The sequence below is a fragment of the Equus przewalskii genome, chromosome 10 (assembly GCF_037783145.1).
Source record: "Equus przewalskii isolate Varuska chromosome 10, EquPr2, whole genome shotgun sequence".
In the NCBI taxonomy this organism is placed as follows: domain Eukaryota; kingdom Metazoa; phylum Chordata; class Mammalia; order Perissodactyla; family Equidae; genus Equus; species Equus przewalskii.
Window position 1 is genome coordinate 21,253,543 of NC_091840.1, and position 18,009 is coordinate 21,271,551.

General features: G+C 57.6%; 2 protein-coding genes across 2 annotated transcripts; both read left to right on the plus strand.

The window, feature by feature from the left end:
- Positions 1-3,397: 3,397 nt before the first annotated feature.
- Positions 3,398-7,492, plus strand: KRT19 (keratin 19). Its single transcript, XM_070561982.1, has 6 exons — positions 3,398-3,928; positions 5,777-5,859; positions 6,098-6,254; positions 6,552-6,713; positions 6,828-6,953; positions 7,079-7,492. The coding sequence occupies exons 1-6, from the start codon at positions 3,509-3,511 to the stop codon at positions 7,364-7,366; spliced, it is 1,236 nt and encodes a 411-aa protein (XP_070418083.1). The 5' UTR covers positions 3,398-3,508; the 3' UTR covers positions 7,367-7,492.
- A 5,090-nt stretch (positions 7,493-12,582) lies between these two features.
- On the plus strand, positions 12,583-17,428 carry KRT15 (keratin 15). The gene is made up of 8 exons (XM_008541568.2): positions 12,583-13,371; positions 14,273-14,355; positions 14,471-14,627; positions 15,092-15,253; positions 15,340-15,465; positions 15,644-15,864; positions 16,323-16,348; positions 17,054-17,428. Exons 1-8 carry the CDS (start codon positions 12,832-12,834, stop codon positions 17,146-17,148), a joined length of 1,410 nt encoding a protein of 469 aa, XP_008539790.2. The 5' UTR covers positions 12,583-12,831; the 3' UTR covers positions 17,149-17,428.
- Positions 17,429-18,009: the final 581 nt, after the last annotated feature.

Here is an 18,009-nt window from a genome sequence, read left to right on the forward strand (position 1 = left end):
GTACCTACAACTAAGATATACAACTGTGTACTGGGGCTTCGGGGAGAAAAAAAAAAGGGGGGCTTCTAGTGTAGGTCAAGGTCTCCACCTTGCAGGGAGAGCCCTTGGCCTCAGGACTTGGAAACTAACCCCGGCTCTGCCTCAGTTAGCCATGTGACCTCAGGCAAGTCGCTTGACCTCTCTGAGCTTCCTTGGACTGGATAGGCCTATAATATAAGGATTATTTTTTTCCCCCAGTAATTCCACATCCATATATTAGGAAAAGAATTTTAGATTTATTGTATAGGAAAATAAATATTAAAAGGTGAAGAAAAATTAACCTATAAAGATGGTCATCCTAGCACAGCATATAGTAGAAAAATTGCTAACAATCTAAAATCCAGTAAGAGGGATCGGGTTAATTTAGGGTATGGATTATTAACAGGTGTTACCCGACAAAGGATTCCATGGTCCAGTGTATTTGGGACATGTTGGTTAAACAAAGTTAAATAACGCTTATCGTTCTAGTAATAACACGATATTTAACACTAATGACATTACACAATAAAATCGTAGTATTGTACGAGTGCTCACTATTTGCCAGGCACCACGATAAACTCTTTAAAAGCACCATCTCATTTACCCCTTGAAACAACTCCACAAAATAGGTTGTGGTTATCATTTTATTAGTATCTCTATTTTACAAATGAGGGACTGAGGTCGTCGGAGCCTCTGGGACTGCGCATCGTGACTCTCCACAAGGGAGTAGGAACAAGCCGTGTTTCTGATCTCATCGGATGACAGAGCCCCTTTCTCCCAGGGATCTCGTGGTGCTGGGCAGATGTGAGCTGGGGGAAGGCTGAGCAGAGTCCTCTCTAGGATCCTGTCGTGCTCCAAGGTTCCCTTCCTGTCCCTCCTGCCCCGTGTGCCCCTCCCCTGGAGACCTGGATCCTCCTCAGGAAGGGAGCTCCTCGGGTCAGGTCCTGCCCTCGTGCAGCCAGAGGCAGAAGGAAACCTCCAGCTTGCGCGCAGTCTGTTTAGGGAGTGGGAACAGCAGCTTGAGCCCTCAGTTCCACCTCTGGGGAGGGCAGCCTGCACAGACTGTTCTGAGTTCTTGATGTACCAGAGAAGTGGTCAAAAGCCACACAGCTCACAGCGGAAGGTGCTAGGCACTGTTTTGGCCAGAGGGCGGGAGTTGGGGATTCTCCCCAACCCCTGCCTGCCATTCGGTCTGGGGCTGACTGCCCTCGGTGTTAGCACAAGATTTGGGGGGGAGGGACTCAGAGAAGTTGTTCTGGACCTGGGAGCTCCTTGGAAGGGAGAGCAGAGCCTCTGTCACACTCAGGAACCCAGACCGTGGGGCTGAGGGTCAAGAGGCTGGAAGCCAGAATGGGACACTCCCGTTTGTGAACCTCTGGCAAGTCATTGCTCCTCTTGGAGCCTCTGTTTCCTTATCTGTAAAATGGGAATAAGAATACCCTTTCTGCCAGGCTGCTGTGAAGACCCAGTGAGATCTGAAAAGGCTTTTGAGATCTGAAACCATCCTACCCCACAGTCAATTGTTCTTATGACTACGGCCCGGGGGAGGGGGCGGGACTCTAAGTTCCTCTGATGTTAGGGAGCTCACAACTCCTTAATCTTTGGGGGAGAACTGTTGATCTGTTCTATGTTTCCTAACACAATGTCCCTTCCCAGACCCTCCTGTCGGGTCAGAAAACCAGATTCGGGCTGGGGCTTGTGTGCATAGCAACTATCTGGCCAGTCTCCCCCTTCCCCCACAAGGAGCGAGCCTCCTCCTCAGGGACAAATAAAGGGAGTGACTCATGTCAACCTTTGTGAAGGCCTAGCCGCTCCCCTTTCACAGCCTGCCTCGGGTCACGCCTTCTTCCCGTTATGGGGCCCCTGGCCCGCTTGCGGGTCTGATTCACTAGTTTTAACAGCCTCAAGCTGCCCTTCCTACTGGCTCAGAGCTGCTCCTGGTGGGTTAGGGGTGTGTGTGTGTGTGGTTTCCTGCCCCTGTTCCTGGATAAGTTGGTGGCTGGAAGACAATTTACTGGGACTTAGATTTCAGAGGCTGGGGACAAGTCTTCATTTAGCCTCAGGTGACCTACGTGATAATACGCAGAGAGGAGGACTGAGATTTCACGGGGGTAAACTGAGTCCTGGCAATGGGGAGTGACTGGCCCATTTCCCTAACACCCTCTGAAAAGGACACAGGCCTCTGTCCTCAGAGTGGGTGGCTGTTCTGCCATAAGGACAAGAAGGAACCATGGGGACGATTCTGAGGAGCAGTGAGGGCCCAGGGGACAGGAACTCGGGTGTTTGCAGTGCCCTGCGGTGTCTGGCAGGGGGCCTGGCCCTCTAAAGTGAGCAAAAAAGGCAGCTGGAATTGTTGTGCTGGATGAAGAGCGGGGCTGGGGGCTGCGTGTGGAGGAGGGGCTCCTTCCTCTGTTATCAAAACTCTTCCCTTTGTGCGTGGGGACTTTGTGGAGTCCTGCCCAGCAACGCATTCATCCCGTACAGGACCATGAGGCACAAGGATTCAGCCTCTGACACCCTCCTTCAAGACGCTCACAAGGAGGGAGGGATGCCATCCCATTTTTGTCTCTGGGTGGCAGGTGCCAAATGTCTCCTGGGCAAGTTACTTGCCTCCCTCAGGATCAGATGCCTGATCAGGCCACCATTAAAACACTTCAATAAATCTATGTTGAATGAATGCGCTTTGGGGGCTGGAGGGTAGGGGTTGTCCCAGTGGGGGGGGGGGGGTCAGCCCCCACGTTGGGGTCAGGCTTGAGTTTGGGATTGTGAAGGTGCTGTATGTCGTGCAGCTGCAGATCCGCTCCCAGCAGCTGTTCCCAGGGGCTTATTGTCACCTTGGGACTGTGTGGCCCCAGCAGGGCTGTGGGCAGCTTTGTCTCAGGAGGCCAGCAAGCGTGCAGCTCAGAACACCCTCACCGGCAGACTTAGCGGGAGTCAGGGTGTGCGTGATCCTCAAGGGGCGGGCTCTGAGAGGCAGTAATTTGAGGGGGTGTAGAAATCTCCTGAATGTGCCTTAGGGGGTGTTAATTATAGGTACAAGGAAGGGGCTCCGAAAGTGATTCCAGAGGCGGCTCTGAGAGAGAGATCACTGCAGGAGGAGGGTGGACTGTCCTCTCAGAGGGACTCTAACTCCGGGGGTGTCAAACTCTGGGAGACCTGAATGGGGGAGGACAGGCATGTGAATTGGGGGGCGTCTGAGTGCGTGATGGGGGTGGGGGGCCTCCCGGCTCCCGAGAGTTCTGGGGTGGGGCCGCTCTCTGCAGGCCCCAGGGAGGGGAGAGCTGGAGCGGGACTGCCAGGAACTGACCAATAGGGAAAGCGCCCGTATTTGCACTCAGGAGCCTGCAAATTCCTCGGGGCTCAGATGTCCGCCCCACACCAGCCCCCGCCCCCTGCCCGCCTTAAGCATAAAAAGCGCCAGGTGAGGGCCTCGCCACTCCTCCTGCCAACCGCAGCTCCTCCGACCCTTGTCGCCGCGTCCTCCTTCGCCATGACTTCCTACAGCTATCGCCAGTCCTCGGCCACCTCGTCCTTCGGGGGCCTGGGCAGTGGCTCCCTGCGCTTCGGGGCCGGAGGCAACTTCCGCGCGCCCAGCATCCACGGGGGCTCGGGCGGCCGCGGCGTGTCGGTGTCCTCTGCCCGCTTCGTGACCTCGTCCTCCTCCGGGAGCTACGGCGGTGGCTATGCGGGCACCCTGGCCGGGTCCGACGGGCTGCCGGCGGGCAACGAGAAGGAGACCATGCAGAACCTCAACGACCGCCTGGCCTCCTACCTGGACAAGGTGCGCGCCCTGGAGCAGGCCAACGGCGACCTGGAGGTGAAGATCCGCGACTGGTACCTGAAGCAGGGGCCCGGGCCCGCCCGCGACTACAGCCACTACTTCAAGACCATCGAGGAGCTGCGGGACAAGGTGGGCGGCGGCCTGGCCGCGGGAAGTGCACCTGCCGCGGAAACCCAGCTCCGCGGGCCGGGCGAGGCCGAGGCGGGGGCGGCGGGCACCTCCCGGCCCGGGCGGGGGCGAGCCGGCTGGGACGCGGGAGGCCCGCAGGGTGGGGCGGAGAGCGGGGCAGGTGAGGAGGGGCAGGACAATGGGGCAGGAAGTGAAGGCCGGGGCGGCGGGAAGGGGGCAGGTAGGGGGCGGGGCCCGGGCGAGGGGGTGGGGCAGGTGGCGGCGCTGGGAGGCTGGGGAACGGAGGGCGGGGGAGATCCGGGGGAGGAGGTCCGGAGGAGTGGGCGGAGATGGGACACAGCTGTGGTCTGCCCACCCGTCTAGGCCGGGGGCCGCAGTCGCAGCAGTGAAATGCAAGAGTTTGGCCTGGGAGGAATCTGGGCCAGGCCTGCCCCCTGCTGCCCCCGCCGTGCACCCCTCTGCATTCCTTCTCTCTGGCGGGGCAGGTCTGGTTTCCATCACGCTCAGGCTGAAGCCCCTCCTCCCCCGCCCAGAAGGCCCCACCAGACTTAAGAGGAGCCCTAGGAAGAATGGGAGAGGCCAGCGGTGTCACTGGTCGGTTAAAGAGGGGCATGTGCCGTGGCCCCTGGCCGGGTAAAGGAGGGGTTTAGGCAGAGGCCCCGGGGGTCCTTTGCCTGTGAATATCTCCGTCGGAGGACCAGGTGCAGCAGCGTTCTCTGTGGGTGGAGACCCTGGGGCTGAGCCATAGGTCTTAGAGGGAGGCCCTAAGGCGCATGCAGGGGGGGACTTGGTCTCCACCCACAGGGAACAGCTCGGAGCTCCGTTACAGAAGCCAGTGGACATTTAACGTCCCCACATGCTGGGTCTCCAAACACAGCTCCCCATAACATTGCCCTGTGCCCCCCATGTGCCTGGCATGGCGCTGGGTGTTGGGGGCATAGATGGAACCGAACCCTGTAGACAAGGAGAGCAAGCGAGAGATGACAACCAGCATCCAAGATACTGCTTTCACACCTTTAAAACTGACCTACAATAAGTCACACTTTACTATGTACCCTCACACATTCTCTCATACACACACACACACACGCACACACACACACACACACAAAATGGAAGCAAAAGCTTGAAACAATTTTTACCTGTGTGCGATCCCTTCTGATATTTTACATTCTGTTCTGTTTCATTAAAAAACTATGCAAATCACCACGGAGTACAATGACTAATGAGTCATGACCTGCTCTTCGGAAAACACTAAACCAAGTGTCTTAATCAATGGTGTGAATACGCCCCTCATGTCAGAGGGACCTCAGATTGGGGTGAACTGGGACCAGAAATCCTGAACTTGAGTTCTCACCTCTGTAAAACACGGGCACCCACTGACCTGGCATGAAAGATGAGGTGCAGGGTGCCCCCACATAATAGATGCTCAACATTCTATGGACTGGCATTCCCTTCCCTGAGGCAGAGTGTGCTTTGAGTGGGGTGTAGACAAAGGTGACCCCTACACTTCTCTGCATCGGGTCTGCGGACCACTTTGAGGCCGCCTCTCTTAAGACCGTTTAGAGCTTCCTGGGCACAAATCTCAGAGGCTTTTCCCCCTGTTTACCTCCCTGCCCTCCCTCGCCCATTCCCTACCACCGGCTCAGCCTCCCTGGCAGTGTTTCCTCCTGCTCCAGCCCCTGGGCATGGACTGACACTAGGACCTCTTAGGGAGCAGGCCGATGGGCAGCCTGGAGGTGGCTGGGGCTTTGGTCTCTAGGGAGCGAGGGCATACTCATTTGTTCCCCTCCTCTTCTGGGGAGAAAGTGGGTGGGCAGTGCTAGAAACCTGCCTCCTGTCTTTCAGATTCTTGGGGCCACCATTGAGAACTCCAAGATTGTTCTGCAGATCGACAATGCCCGTCTGGCTGCAGATGATTTCCGAACCAAGTGAGCATCTGTGCCCCGCAGGGCTGCAGAAGTGAGGGCAGGCAGGGCAGGGGGAGGGGCCATCCCAGCCCTTCTGGGGCTCAGTGCAGCCGGGGGACTGGACTCTGCCCTCACCCGCCCCAGCTGGTCTGAAGTAACTTCCCCCCCACCCGGGGGACTCCTAAACCCTGGGGAGGTGGGGAAGTCTTCAGAAGTGCAGAGGAAATGCTGGCCTGACTGCAACCATTTCCTCTGAAAGGTTCGAGACTGAGCAGGCTCTGCGCTTGAGTGTGGAGGCCGACATCAATGGCCTGCGCAGGGTGCTAGACGAGCTGACCCTGGCCAGGACTGACCTGGAGATGCAGATTGAAGGCCTGAAGGAGGAGCTGGCCTACCTGAAGAAGAACCACGAGGAGGTGGGTTCAAGCTGGGCCTTCTGTCCTTTCCACCCTGGCTTCCCAGGGCTGACGATGTTTTTTATCCTGTGTCCTCTGACCGTGGCCACACTTGTACCCTCGGCATGGCCTGGGGTGTGGAGCATGGCTCCCAGGGTTCCAGCAGGGGATGGTGGCAACCCAGTCTATCCCCCTGTTCTGGCTCCTAGGTCTGTATCTAAAAACCAGCCCCCTTTGGCATGTGGGGCAGAGGAGTGACCTGGCCCAGACCCAGCAGACTCTGGGCTCTGACATGCCCACTCTGCTATATCTTTCCAGGAAATCAGTGTCTTGAGGGGCCAGGTGGGTGGCCAGGTCACTGTGGAGGTGGATTCCGCTCCAGGCATTGACCTAGCCAAGATCCTGAGCGACATGAGAAGCCAATATGAGGTCATGGCTGAGAAGAACAGGAAGGATGCTGAAGCCTGGTTCACCACCAAGGTATGAAGATGCAAGCAGGTGCCCTTTGGGGAGGTGGCAAGGAGGGAGGGCTTGATGCTCCCAGGCAAAGTTGTGGCTGAGGGCTCATTCCCTCTGCCTCATGTCTTATTGCAGACTGAGGAGCTGAACCGGGAGGTCGCTGGCCACACGGAGCAGCTGCAGATTAACAAGACGGAGATCACCGACCTGCGGCGCACCCTCCAGGGCCTGGAGATCGAGCTGCAGTCTCAGCTCAGCATGGTCTGTGCCCTCTGTCCTGTGGGATGCACACTCATGTCCTTGCATGGCAGCCTGGGTGGTGGTGTGCCCATGCCCCCTCTGGGAACCAGGCTCCACTGAGTCTCCTTCCCTCTCCCTGCCCCCAGAAAGCCGCCCTGGAAGGCACGCTGGCGGAAACGGAGGCTCGCTTCGGAGCTCAGCTGGCACAGATCCAGGCGCTGATCAGTAGCATCGAAGCCCAGCTGAGTGACGTGCGTGCTGACACCGAGCGGCAGAACCAGGAGTACCAGCTGCTCCTGGACGTCAAGACTCGGCTGGAGCAGGAGATCGCCACCTACCGAAGCCTGCTGGAGGCCCAGGACGTCACCCATCAAATCGTGCTGGAGCACAAGGACGGCCGCTTCGTCCACCCGCCGCCCCCCAATGCCCACTGAGTCCAGCAGCCTCTTGGGCTTCCCGCCCTCCTGTGGAAGGATGCCCATGGGTAGGGTCATAGAGGGGAGGGACCCTTACCCTGGCTCTCCCCCTGATCTGCCAATAAAATTTTATGGCCCAAGGGAGGAAGGACATTGGCTTTGTTATTTCAGCCCATGGAGATGGGCCAGGCCTTGGCACTGTTCAGGTTTCATTTGTACCAGAGTCCACCCTGTCCCGGGAGAGGGAGGAGAGTGTGCTCACAGACTCTGACTGTTAGGGGAATTCCTGTTGGCAGAAGTCTTCCTTTATCTGACCCGTTCCCTAAAGCAACCTTGCGAAATAAGCATCACTTCCATTTTACAGAGGGGTAAACTGAGGTTGGAGAGGTGAAGTGGCTTGTTGTGTGTATAACTGTTCTAACACACGGCAGAGGTGGGATTTGAAGCTGTGGTTTTTACTGCGAGATTTAGTTTTCTTCACACTGTGTTCCCCCAAGTGTTGGTGTGTTGTGTGTGTCTGAAATTAATGTTTACTCTCTACCTACTATGTGCCATTTAATCAACATAAAAAAGTAGATAGTATAAGTTACATCTTAGAGAGCAGGAAACAGGCTCAGAGAGGTTAAGCAACTTGTCCAAGGCCATACAGCGACTGTATGGCAGAGCCAGGACCAGAATCTAGGGTTCCTGATTCTTTTTTTTTTTGAGAATATTAGCCATGAGCTAACATCTGCTGCCAATCCTCCTCTTTTTGCTGAGGAAGATTGGCCCTGAGCTAACATCCGTGCCCATCTTCCGCTACCTTATATGTGGGATGCCTGCCACAGCATGGCTTGACAAGTGGTGCGTAGGTCTGCACTTGGGATCTGAACCGGCGAACCCTGGGCCGCTGAAGTGGAATATGTGAGCTTAATCTCTGAGCCACCGGGCTGGCCCCTAGGGTTCCTGATTCTTAACCCACAGTGCCACCTGCACCCCTGTCTCCTTGGATGGACACTGCTTATGCCAGTCCTCAGTACCTTCCAGTCGTGTTCCATGGGAAGATCTGGGACTGGGAACCCCTGAGGCAGCTCTTCCTGACACGTTTCTCCACCTAACTGAAGGAGAAACTGGGGCTTTGGGGGCAGAGCTTGTAACGGGGGGCCAGGCATCGGCTCAGAGCAAGGCTGGAGCACATCGCTGTGTGTAAGTGTGTGCACTACCAGTCATCCACGACCCTGGCAGCCCTGCGTGAACCCCTACGCACCTGGGCCCAGAGTCCGGAATGGGACCCAGCTGTGACCCAGACCTCCCACACAGACCCCCAAACTGGCCTGCCTGGGGCTGGTCCTGGGCCCGGTCCCAGCTTCCTGGTACAGCTCTGCCCTGGGGGGTATGGTCTTGCCCCTGTGGTTTACAGCTCAGCTGCCAAGAACTGAGGCCAATTAAAGGTAAATAAGCCCTACTTACCCCTGCCTGAGAGATTCAGTCTGAGTGAGTCTGTTCAGGCCCCACGGATGTGTGTGACAGCAGGCTGACCCTGTGAGGGACACTGTCCCGTGCCCTGAGAAGGTCTCTAGGGGAACAGATGGACACGCACACTGCGTGTGCCCAGCACCGTGCTAAGGAGGCCTGTGACGCTGGTCCTGAAGGAGGAGCTCTTTCTGCCGTTTCCCCGGGCCTTGGAGAGCTTTATTAGCTTGCTCCAAATCAGACGGGTGACCCCAGAGCCCAGCTCTGCCCTCTCCCCGCTGCAGCCCTGGGCCGGAGCCCCTTCTGCCACCTCCCCAGCTGTCGTGCTCTGGCCTCCAGCACCCACAGCCCCCTTCTGCCACTGAACCTCTCAGGAGGCCTTGGAACTGGAGGCCAGAGGCCCGGCCGCACAGCCAGGCTGGGACTGCCCAGGGATATTTGTCCCCTGTTCATGAAAGCCTCTGTTGTCACAGCTGAAACGCTCCCCTCTGCCCCAGAGGCTCCTGGAATGTGGCTGTGGGGCGGGCGCTGGGCCACACAGGTGGGGCAGGTGACTGGGTCCCAGGTTTGGGTGTCAGGAATGAAGCCCTCCTTTGTGTGTGTGTGGGTGGGGGGGTAGGGGCGAGGACACTTTCCTGTCTCAGTCTGAGGACTGAAACCAGGGGTGTTCTGTTGACGGAAGCAGCTGGGATAGAGGGGAGGGAGAGGGAGAAAAGGGGGGGGACTGGGGCGTGAGGTCTTTCCATCCTTGCTGGTCATCGTGACCGCTTCAGTTTGCAAAGCATTTTCTGTCCGGCATCTCGCTCCATCTCTGTGAGTCACACTGGGCAGGACTTATTTCCATTTTCTGGACTGGCAGACTGAGGCTCAGAGAGGGGAGGACCCACACCTAATAAATGAGAAAGGAGGAATTCTCCAGGCCCTGGGGCCGGCCTGTCTCTGTCCCTAGCACATCCCTGGGGAGTTGGGGAGGGGAGGGTGGATCCTCACGTTATGGACACCCCCTCCCCGTGTGCCACCAAATGCTCATTGTGGCCCTGTAGCTGGGGTCAGTGTTAGTGACCATGTTTTTTTTCTTTTTTTCAAATTGTGGTAAAATATATACCATAAAATTTACCAGTGCAATTGTTTTTAAGTGTACGGTTCTGTTGGCATTAAGAACATTCACGTTGTCGTGCAACCATTGCCTCTGTCCATCCTCATAACTCTCCCCATCGTGTCAAAGTGAAACTCTGCCTGTTAAACAGTAACTCCCTCCCCTAGGCCCTAGGCCCTGGCAGCCACCATTTCACTTTCCGTCTTTGTGAGTTTGACTACGCTAAGTACCTATCTAAGTGGGAAAATGATGCAATTTTTAAGTCAGGAACCTGGCTCGGAGAGGTTGTCAAACCCAGAGGTGGGGTCCAGCCCAGGCTCTTTCCACTGGGCTGCATCGTCCCATCCCAAGGACAGAAAGCGGGCTCTGGGGATGGCCTGTCTGTCTGCAGCGGGCAAAGGACAGAAACTGGCACAGCCTCCTGGGCAGGCTGCCAGAGGAAGGCCCTGCAGCCTAGGCTGGGGCCAAACGGAGCTGGGTCTCTGCCTTTGCAGCCGCCCCCACCTGGTGCTAATGAGCAGGCCGGGAGCCCTGCCCAGGCCTTGAGCTCACAGGACGTGTTTGGACGGAAGCCAGGGATTTGCGACTGGGGCAGCTGCGGCCTCAGGCATGGGCCACCTCGAGGGGCCTCTGGAGGGGAGTCAGGGTGCAGAAGAGGGGCTGGCTGGGGTCCAGCCCTGCCTCACTCCTGGGTGACGGGCATAATTCTTTCCGTGTTAATTGCTGGGGCCGTAATGTCTACAGAGGCTTTAATGAGCTATGGCTGATCTGACTTTGATTATTTTTCTTTCCGAGGAAAACACAATATCCTCCCACCCATGAGACAGTACTGCACTGTCTGGGTCCAGCGCTCTGAGGCCCGGTTCACTGCGATGCTAGGTGAGGAAGAGCCCACCCCCAGCCCCCTAGGCTTGCAGACCCCTCCCACCACCCCAGCTCAGATGCAGGAATCTAGGGTCTGTGGGAGGGACCCTCTTTTTCTGTACCCTGTTTGAAGTGGGGTCAGAGGACCCTTTGGAGGCCCTGGTGATGCCCCTTACTAGCTGTGCCACCTTGCATAAATTGCTCCCCCTCTCTGAGCTCCAATTTCATTCCTTCTGAAACAAGGGCTGGGATCATCTTCTGTGTGGTGAAGATTAGTGGAGGCAATGGATGCAAAAGTGCTTTGTAAACCGTGAAGTGCAGGTGGAAGTAAGGGATTAGTTATTACTGCAATAATGACAACCACCTGGGTACTAGCTGTGGCAGAGTATGGAAGAACAATGTTGCTCACAGGGCATCTTCTGATGCCTAAGGACAAAAGTCCCTCCTGGTGAGGGTAGTTGGAAGTCTCAGGTCCTGGACATGCACCCCGTTATCTAGCCCCTCAGAGATGGGGAGCCAGGCCGAGGCAGGCTGGGGGCTCTTGGGCCTCAGGGCTTCTCTGTAAGTGAGAGCTGAGGGTGCCCATTGCCACAAGGAAGCTGAGACATATAGGTAACAAGTCCAAGGTTTCACAAGCAGTGACTGACAGAGCCAGGATCCGAACCCAGGCCTGAGAGACTCCGGAGCCCTGTCCGCTTCACCGTGCTGCAGCCCTGGGCCGGGAGTCCCCCTCCTCCACCTCCAGCTCAATCTTGCTCACCTCCCCAACCTCACGCCTCGATGTGGCGCTGCCCACAGGTACCAGGTACCCTTGGAAAGCTGGCCCCTGAGCTGGTGGCAGAGCGAAGTGCTGTCCTGAGTGTTTGATTCCCCTCTCTGGCCTCAGCATCCTACTCTGTGACGTGGTGCCTTGGCCTTCAAGATCTCTGATGTGTGTTCCAGTCTGCCCACCAGGCCTCCCTATCTCCTCCCTCCCCACAATGCTCAGGCACGTAAAGCCTTCTGGGCTGGGTCCCTCTCCAGCCCCGCATCGCTTGACAGGATGAGTGGGGTTAATGTGGCCCTGCAGTGCAGCGACGTGCCTCTCCCTGCAGAAGGCAGGGGCTTCCTGGAACACGCTCCGGTTTTATCTGCAGAGTCTGCCCCAACGTGTTCCAGGAGCAAGGAAGGGTTCGGTGACATGTGCAGTTGGCAGGTGGCGGGATTATCAATCAACTCCTTGTCAGCCCTGAGCCTGCTGGCTTTTGTGAGAGTGCCAGTGCAATGGGGCTGGGGCTGGGGGCAGCTGGAGAAGCAGGGGGCTGCAGGGGGGAGGAGTGGGGAGGGATGGAGGAGGAGAGTTCATTTGCAGGTTCAGAGACCTGACAGATGCTGGCCTCTTGGGTCACCTCAGCAGGAACTTGACTCAAGATCCCTCTCGTGTCCTCAGCTTGTCCCCATCGGCCCTGCATCCCTCCAGGTTTCTCTGTCCACTGATCCCCAGAGGCCGCCCCTCTCCCCGAGCCCTGTAGGCTCACACATGGCGGCTCCGACACAGAGCAGTGATGGGAATTAGACTTCCAAACTGACAGTAGGGAGCTGGCCACCTTGGGGGGGGTCCTGGGCTGGGGGCAGCAGAGCAGCCCGGCCGAGGGCAGAGATGCCCGGAGCTGCTCCCCCAGTGCACCATGTGGAGGCCTGGGAGCCGGGCGTGATGCAGTTTGCTGCCTGCTGCCTGCTGATCTCCGCGTTCTCCCATAAGGTAGAGAAGAACCCTGTAATCCAAGTGTTAAAATCATGGCCCTGGGGCAAAACACCGTTCATCTGAATCATCTCTTTTGTTGCATTAAAAAAAAAAGAAAGAAAAGAAAAAGCAGCCGTGTCAAGATGTGCAGGCAACAGGGTTTGTCAGGAACGCAGAGGAGTTGGCTTCCCTTTGGGGGAGGAGACATGGTCCCATAACACCCTCCCAGGGGGATATAAGGAGCCTCAGGCTGGGGGGTGACAGGCGCAGCTCTGTGGTTTCTGTCCAGCCCGCACCTCCGTCCGGCCTCTCTCGCGCTCGCTGAGGACTCACGGCTGCTGCCTGGCCATGAGCACCACCTTTCTGCAGACTTCTTCCTCCACCTTTGGGGGTGGCTCTACCCGGGGGGGGTCCCTCTGGGCTGGGGGTGGCGGCCTTGGTGGTGGGAGTCTCTATGGGGGAGGTGGAAGCCGCAGCATCTCTGCTTCTTCTGCTAGGTTTGTCTCCTCGGGGTCAGGAGGGGGCTACAGGGGTGGCTTGAGCTGTGGCTTCGGTGGAGGGGCTGGTAGTGGTTTCAGTGGAAGCCTGGGAGGTGGCCTCGGAGGTGGCTTCGGAGGTGGCTTTGGAGGTGGCTATGGTGGGGGTTTTGGCGGTGGCTTTGGTGACTTTGGTGGTGGCGATGGTGGCCTCCTCTCCGGCAATGAGAAGACCACCATGCAGAACCTCAACGACCGCCTGGCCTCCTACCTGGACAAGGTGCGCGCCCTGGAGGAGGCCAACGCTGACCTGGAGGTGAAGATCCGAGACTGGTACCAGAAGCAGAGCCCGGCCAGCCCGGAGCGTGACTACAGCCCCTACTTCAAGACCATCGAGGAGCTGCGGGACAAGGTGAGCTGAGAGATGGGAGCAGGTGGCTGGTGCCCGGCACACGTCTCTAGTGTTAGTGTTCCTGTTGCCTCAAGGAAATCCTTTCCTGCGCAGGCGATGGCTGTCGGGGTGTAACCTCGGCAAACTTGGAGTGTGGGCAATGCTTTCCAGGTGTGGAGGCTGGCAGACATCTGCTTAACTTGGCGGTGCCGGGGGATCCTGGGCATTTGGTCCTGTCAGGACCCGTGGGGGCCGAGGGGGGCTATTGACACACCCTGTAGGGCTCTGCCTAAAGTGTTCCTCTGCTTATTTTGCAAGAATGGTGAGTGTGGCCTCAGGAGCCCGGAGTGTGGGGACCTCCTGCTTCGCCAAAGTCTGAGCATGTCTTTGGTGCCAAATCACTACTGAAACTTAGGATACCTGGAACTTGTCATGGGCTCTACCACACACTCATTCATCCTTTCACTCACCTGGACCAGTTTTCTCAGCTGTTAAATGCCTTCCTCAGCTGCCCTCCAGGTTCTTACTGGCTGGAATGTTCTGTAGATTCATGGCTGTGTCCAAGTGTGCAGTGACCACGAGCTGTCCACATGGGAGGCTGGGGGGGTATCCCCCAGAGGGGTATTATCAGAGACCCTCACAACTCACCCATGCCACTCCTGGCCAGGCAGTTCCAACAGGGGAGTCCAGGCAATCCTGGCTCCTTAGCTTTTCACACCCTGGTAACAGAGAGGGTGGTGTGGGGGGTAGACTAAGGAGTGGCACTCAAGGGTAGGCTAGACTCTGCCCTGGGGACCCTACAGGCTTCCGTTGGTGGCGTCAGCTGGGGGATTGTCAGTGAGGGGTCCGACGGGGCACAGGTGGGGAGAGCAGCAGGGAAGAGAGAGGGGTCCTGTAGGCACTAACTTCCTGTCTCCTGCAGATCCTGGCGGCCACCATTGACAACTCCCGGGTCATCTTGGAGATCGACAATGCCAGGCTGGCTGCAGATGACTTCAGACTCAAGTGTGCTCCTCTCCTCTTCTGCATTCCCCTCTCTCTTGGCCTTTTCTCCCTCCCCCACCTCAAGCTGCCCAGACCCTTCACCCTCCTTCACTTTGAGTTCTTTCTTTGTTCCCAGGTATGAGAATGAGCTGACCCTGCGCCAGAGCGTGGAGGCCGACATCAACGGCCTGCGCCGGGTGTTGGACGAGCTGACCTTGTCCAAGACCGACCTGGAGATGCAGATCGAGAGCCTGAACGAGGAGCTGGCCTACATGAAGAAGAACCATGAAGAGGTGAGAGCTGGGCAGGGCCTGGGGTGGTGGGAGGCAGAGTGGGGCCACTGCTGTCTCGTCAGAGTTGGCTGAAAGGCTTAGTGGTTCAGAAACACAGCCCATACACACACCAAAACAGGGGGCCCCATGGGGAAGAAGGGGTACTGTCCTCTGATCCATAGCCAAGCCAGGTGGCCACTGTGAACTGCTGTCCTGATTTGCTCCATGAGCTCACATAAGGGCCCTGCTGTCTGAGGTCCTCCCTTGGTGGGACCTAGAGAGGAAGCGAGACCCCCAGAGCTGAGGGGCCCATGTGATCAAACCCGTTCATGTGCACTGGGAAACAGAGGTTGGGCATAAGGGTACGGGGGAGAGCCCAGCTCATGCAGTGAGTTAGGGATGGAGCCAGGATTGACATGTGGGGCCCCAGACTCTCGGCTCTCTCTTCTGCTTTCTGACTGGTTTGGGCCCCACCCACCCTGCAGGAGATGAAGGAGTTCAGCAGCCAGCTGGCCGGCCAGGTCAACGTGGAGATGGATGCGGCACCGGGCGTGGACCTGACCCGCGTGCTGTCGGAGATGAGAGAGCAGTACGAGGGTATGGCGGAGAAGAACCGCCGGGATGCTGAAGCCTGGTTCTTCAGTAAGGTGGGCCTGACCTCCCAGCCCCGCCCCAGCTCCCCAGGTCTCCCAGGAGGCCTGTGGGGCTCACTTCTCTTGTGTGTGTCCTACAGACGGAGGAGCTAAACAAGGAGGTGGCCTCCAACACAGAGATGATCCAGACCAGCAAGACGGAGATAACAGAGCTAAGACGCACAATGCAGGGGCTGGAGATTGAGCTGCAGTCCCAGCTCAGCATGGTATGGCTACCTGCACACCCCCCACCTCAGCCTCTCCCATCCTCCATGGCTGGTTAAGCCTTGGGGTTCCCAAGCCCCCGTAGAGGGGATTCCCTGCGTCCACTCAATGCCTCTCCTCATGCCCTCAGCGGCTTCCTTTCTAGCTGATGTGGTGTCTCTTGGTCTGTTGCCCCACCAGAAAGCTGGCCTGGAGAACTCACTGGCAGAGGTTGAGTGCCGCTACGCCACACAGCTGCAGCAGATCCAGGGGCTCATCAGCAGCCTGGAGACCCAGCTGAGCGAGCTCCGCTGTGAGATGGAAGCTCAGAACCAGGAGTACAAGACGCTGCTGGACATCAAGACGCGGCTGGAGCAGGAGATCGCCACCTATCGCAGCCTGCTGGAGGGCCAGGATGCCAGGTATGGGCAGGGTGCAGAGGGAGGAAGGTGGGAGCGGTTGGTGTTGTCAGGATGGAGAGTCATCTTAGGAGAATGGCAGTGTGGTACAGTGAGAAGAGAACTGAGCAAGAAGGAAGGCGCTCTGCACCCGGCACTCTTGTCTTTGGCTGTTACCCTGGGCAGGTCGCATCACCTCTCTGGGCCTGTGTTTCTTCTGTAAATGGCAGTGGTTGGGCTCATGCTGGTTCCCTTCCCTGCATGAAATGGATAGGGTGTTACTGTAGGTAGGTCAGAATCTACCTACTGGGGGTGGCCGGTCAGGACGGGCTCTCAGGATGTCCCAGCCTCTACAGAAGTCACATGTGGGGGTGGTGATGGTGTGCAGGCTGGGGATGACCGCTTAGCCAGCCGCTGGGCTCTCCCCTTGAGAGGCCTGAGTTTCTGCCCTTTGCTTACATCTGCTTCCCCCTCTCTTTCAGGTTGGCTGGCATTGGCACTGGAGAAGGTAGGAAAGCTTAACTCTTTCTTGGGGGGGGCGGGGCGCGTTTCGGAGCTGGTGAATCCACCACTCCCCTTGGAAAGTCCGCATCAATGTCAAGGATTCAGTGGACAGAAAGGTGGTTTCTTCCCACAAGACAGAATCTAAACGCCCAGGGCAGGAGAGGCATCCCTCACTACCCTACCCTCCCCAGGCTGAGCCGACTGCTGGCCAGAGGGGCCGGTAGAGCAAGCTGCAGTCCCTGCCTTCAGAGGAGGAAGGAGAAAGAGGCTAAACATCCCAGCAGGGCGGGGACAGGCCATTCCAGTCGATGCCTCTTCCCCATTGGGCTCCTTATCAGCTTCAGCAGAGCTGGGGTTGAAGGTTTATAGAGAAGCTTCCAGGCTGAGCAGGCTTTGTCCGGGGCATCGCTCCCCACAGGCCCCACCTCCATGCACTTATGCTCAGATGCCTACAATTACCGCCTGCTCGCGTGCAGTTAAAACCCTGAGGTTCTTGCTCACTGCGGGGCATGCCTGCGCGGCCACCACCCATCTCTGTGATGAGTAATTCGACACCGGCCCTCCTGGCAGCTCTTGAAGGATTGGCCAATGGCCGTTCTCAGGGATGCTGTTCAGTTCTCCTGGAACTCACCCAAGGTCCTGGCCTCCCTGGGAGGGAGGGCGGATGGGGAGGGTCCCCCACTCTAAAGCTTGCTCCTTCTCTCTACAGCCTCCCTGGGAGGCGGCAGCGGCGGCAAAGTCCGCATCAACATTGAGGAGTCAGTGGATGGAAAGGTGGTTTCTTCCCGCAAGAGAGAAGTCTAAATACCCAGGGCAGGAGAGACGTCCCTCACCACCCCACCCTCCTGAGGCTGAGCCGACAGCTGGCCAGAGGGGCGGGAGAGCAAGCTGCAGTCCCCGCCCTCGGAGGGTGTCCCGCTCAGGCTCAGGAGGGTCCCTCCTTCTCCCACTCTTCCTCCCTCCCCTCTCCGGCTCTTCCTGCTTCCTTTAGAGCAGGGAGGTGAAGGAAGCAGCTGTATCGTGTAAGAAGCTCATTTGTACCGTGTCTGTCCATGCAATAAAGAATTGCTTTTCCTTTTGCAAATATCTCTTGGTAGTACATCCTGTTTATCTTGTTGGCACCCTCTGAGGAGGACCAGAACCCACACGTGATGTCTCCCCCGACTTTGGCCCCTTCCCTGCGTGGTCATAACTCATTCTTTGGGGTGCCTTGGGCAGCTGGGACAGACCCAGGCTGCTCGGGTGACTTGCTCTCTGGCTAACCCTGTTCAGTGATCGTGGGAGCAGGGGACAGGGGATTTCCTTAAGGCAGTTTGGCGCACCTAGCACAGAACTTGACATGTGGACTAACTGTTCACTGAATGACTGACCACATGGATGGTGCTGGGTCACCACTGTACGGTCGGCACCGGGCTCGGCACACCCCCCATGGGTCTCATTTAGTACTGACGACAGAGGGCAGTCAGGGTTTATTACACTCATCTTGGAGATGAAGAAACGTGGAGATGACAACGTCAGGGAGGTGAGTGACTTGCCCAGTGGCCTCATGGATGGCTAGTAAGCAGCAGGGCTGGGACGGGACCCCACAGCTGTATGACTCCAAGACCAGGGCTTGTTCCAGGACCCCAGGCCCTAGCCCTTCACAGTTCATTGCCAGGGCCCTCC

Coding starts and splice junctions, on each gene's coding strand:
- KRT19 (XM_070561982.1), top strand. CDS start 3,509: ATGACTTCCTACAGCTATCGCCAGTCCTCGGCCACCTCGTCCTTCGGG. Junction 5,860..6,097: donor GCAGATGATTTCCGAACCAA/GTGAGCATCTGT, acceptor TTCCTCTGAAAG/GTTCGAGACTGAGCAGGCTC. Junction 6,714..6,827: donor AAGCCTGGTTCACCACCAAG/GTATGAAGATGC, acceptor GTCTTATTGCAG/ACTGAGGAGCTGAACCGGGA.
- KRT15 (XM_008541568.2), top strand. CDS start 12,832: ATGAGCACCACCTTTCTGCAGACTTCTTCCTCCACCTTTGGGGGTGGC. Junction 14,356..14,470: donor GCAGATGACTTCAGACTCAA/GTGTGCTCCTCT, acceptor CTTTGTTCCCAG/GTATGAGAATGAGCTGACCC. Junction 16,349..17,053: donor TGGCATTGGCACTGGAGAAG/GTAGGAAAGCTT, acceptor TTCTCTCTACAG/CCTCCCTGGGAGGCGGCAGC.